The sequence below is a fragment of the Belonocnema kinseyi genome, chromosome 3 (genome assembly GCF_010883055.1).
Source record: "Belonocnema kinseyi isolate 2016_QV_RU_SX_M_011 chromosome 3, B_treatae_v1, whole genome shotgun sequence".
Lineage (NCBI taxonomy): Eukaryota > Metazoa > Arthropoda > Insecta > Hymenoptera > Cynipidae > Belonocnema > Belonocnema kinseyi.
In genome coordinates, this window is record NC_046659.1 from 142,266,528 (window position 1) to 142,269,748 (window position 3,221).

Genomic DNA, 3,221 nt, shown 5'->3' on the forward strand with positions numbered 1-3,221 from the left:
AGTTTAATATTCAACCAAAAAAAATTTTAATTTGAAATTATAAAGTTAAATTCAATCGAAAACGAAAAATTTTTAACAAAATAGTTTAATATTAAACCAAAAAAAATTTTAATTTTTAATTAGAGTTAAATTCAATCAAAAACGAAAAAATCTCCAACCAAATATATCAATCTTCAATCGAAAAAATTAATTCTTAACAAACTAGTTTAATATGAATTCAAAAAAGTTTTTAATTAAAAGTTATAAAGTTAAATTTAATCAAAAACGAAAAATGTTTAACCAAATATAATGAATCATCATTCGGAAATAATAATTTTTAACAAAGTAGTTTAAAATTCAACCGAAAAAGATTAAAATTTTTAATTAAAAATTGAAATTCTACCAAAAACGAAAAAATTTCTAACCAAAGATATGAATCTTCAATCGAAAAAATTAATTTTTAACAAAGCAGTTTAATGCTTGACCAAAAAAGATTTTAATTTTAAATTAAAAAGTTAAATTCAATCAAAAATGAAATTTTTTATCATAAATAAATAATTAAAAATTCTTCTGTTTTAAACGAAAATTTACCTTTTTTTTAATAAAAATGCAACTATTAGGTTAAAAAATCGTCTTTTTAGATTGAAAATTAAATTTTTTTCGTATAAACTTTTTTTCTTATTTAAAATTCATATTTTGATCGTAAAAAGTCAACTAAAATCTTTTTGAACAGAAAACGAGATTTTTTTTTAATTTATCTTTTCGATCTAAAAATTCATCTGTTTAGATAGAAATTTCATTATTTTTTTAAAAATAAAAATGCAACTTTTTGATTAAAAATGATTTTTCTTTGAATATTCAACTATTTTGTTTGAAATTTTTGGTTGAATTAGTTTGTTAATAAACCTTTTTTGTCAAGATTTATATGTTTAATTGAAAATTCAGCTACTTGGGTCAAAGTTAAAACACATTGTTAAAAATTAATTTTTTGGATTAAAGGCTTATATCTTTGGTTGAAAATTCACCTGTTTAGCGGAAAACCCTTCTTTTTGGTTTAAAATGATTTTTTTCTTGGTTTAAAATTTCACTTCTGTTGGATAAAAATGCATCCACTTCGTAAAAAACTTTATTTTCTGTTGGTCATATTTTTGGTTTGAAAAATAAATCTTTGCAGGAAAAATTCGTCTTTTGGCATAAAGATTTTAAAATTTAGACACATTTTTATTTATTTCTTAAATAAAAAATCTTTATTGGTTGAAAATTCGTCTTTTTCGTTTTAAAATTATTATTTTTTGTATAAATTTCAAATTTTATGATTGAATCATAATCCATGACCTTTTTTTTTTGTGAATTTATGTTTTTTTATGTTGAATATTGAACTATTCTGTTAAAAATTAAATTGTTTTCTTGAAAATTCAAGTAGTTTCTTAAAGCAGCCATTTTAAATAGTATAAAAGACATTTTTGCGTTTAAAATAAATTAATTAACTTAAAAACTTTAAATGCGTGAAATCTGATAATATTATGGCACTTCTTTCTACAAAAATTGAAATTTATATTTTAGAATCCTTCAATCTAAAAGGAAAAAATGGCGTGTATTCCTTGCGTCGTGATACCAATATTACTCCTCATCTTCAGATTTCTTATTCAGCCGATTCTATTAAAATTCTGGTATCGCAAAAAGGAAGGTGAAGAAGGAGAGAAAAAGGAACCACCAACTTTAGTCAAAGAATGTAAAAATGGAGTCTGCAAAATGGTATGGAAGGATGGCGACGACGTTATGAAAGTCGATTAAAAACAGCAATTTCTACGATTTTCCAATTATTCGACAGCATTTAATGAACACTTTAATTTCAATTTTTAACTTTCCATTCAGAAACTCGATTTTTCCTTAATTGTAAATACAAAAAAAAATTATATAAAAGTCCAGCCTCAATTATTATGAATTTGAATAAATGGTGCGTAAAATATGTACCTGTAATGTTTGAATTCGAAATTTTTAAACTAATTTTGAGTTATTTGTATTCTAGGGTAATTCATTATGTTAGAATTTATTTATCTTCAGATATTTATCGCAATTGTAACTTTTTTGAGTCTACTCAAACCATGGAAAATTTTTTTTTTATAATTCCAGGATTTCCGGGTATAATTTTTTATAGTACGTTTTATTATAAATAATGCTTTATTTTTCACTTTTTGTAAATATCTAAATGTGTAGAAAAAGTAATATTATGTAAAATGAATTCTTTTTTTGTTCATTTGAAAAAGTAACTAATATTTTTAATTTTGAAAAGCTTGAAATAAATATTACTAGTAAAATTATTTATTATTTATTGAATTTGTCCCCAAAGTCCAAGAATTTGAATAATATATTGTTTTAAATTTTATTTGATCTTTCTATATTTCAAATTAATGCATTTTTCAGAAAATTAATTAATTTTCAACCAAAAAGACGAAATTTCTACAAAAACGGCGACTTTTCAAAAAAATAAATGAATTTTCAACCATAATAGTTCAATTTTGAAATGACAAAGATTATTTTTTAACAAAAAATGGAATAGTTAATTTTTTAACTCAAAAAAATGATTTTAAACATGAAAAAAAAACAGATTTTCAAAAAATAGTTAAGTTTTCAATCAGTTTTTAATTAACATGATGAATTCTCAATTTTCATAGATTAATTTTCTACAAAAAAAAGTCGATTTTTCAACAAAGTAGAGGAATTTTGAACTAAAAAAATATCAATTTTCGATAAAAAATGGAAGATTAACTTTCTAATAAAAAAATTTATTGATAAACAAGAATTTTTTTTTAACAAAATAGTTAAATTCTCAACCGAAGTTTACTTTTTAACAAAATAGTCTAAATTAAAACCAAATAGTTGCATTTTCACAACAACAATTAGTTTTTAACGAAAAAAGTTATAGTTGATATATCTTATTTTCAGGTCAAGAACAATTGAATTCACTCAAAAAATATGAAATTTCAACAAAAAAATAGATCGTTTTTATCTAAAAATTCAACTTTTTTTTAAATTATTGTTTTTAGTATAAAACTCAACTATTTGGTTTAAAGTTGAATTACTTTGTTAAAAATATTTCATTGGTTATAGGTTTAATTATTTTGTTCAAAATTAATTTTTTCTTGGTTAAAAATTACGATTGTTTTTAGTTTACTTTTTGATTGAAAATTTATATTTTCGGAATAGAAATGAAACTGTTTTTTTTTTAGAGAATTCGCCTT

The 3,221-nt window shown here is 21.1% G+C and overlaps 1 protein-coding gene across 1 annotated transcript in view; it reads left to right on the forward strand.

Moving 5' to 3' along the window:
* The window catches only part of LOC117169228 (UPF0729 protein CG18508), a 5,107-nt gene extending 2,985 nt beyond the window's left edge, over window positions 1–2,122 (forward strand). Inside the window, exon 2 of the mRNA XM_033355489.1 lies at window positions 1,543–2,122. Coding sequence (XP_033211380.1) covers window positions 1,567–1,773 — 207 coding nt within the window. The 5' untranslated portion in view covers window positions 1,543–1,566 and the 3' untranslated portion in view covers window positions 1,774–2,122. The remainder of the gene's footprint in view (window positions 1–1,542) is intronic.
* Window positions 2,123–3,221: the final 1,099 nt, after the last annotated feature.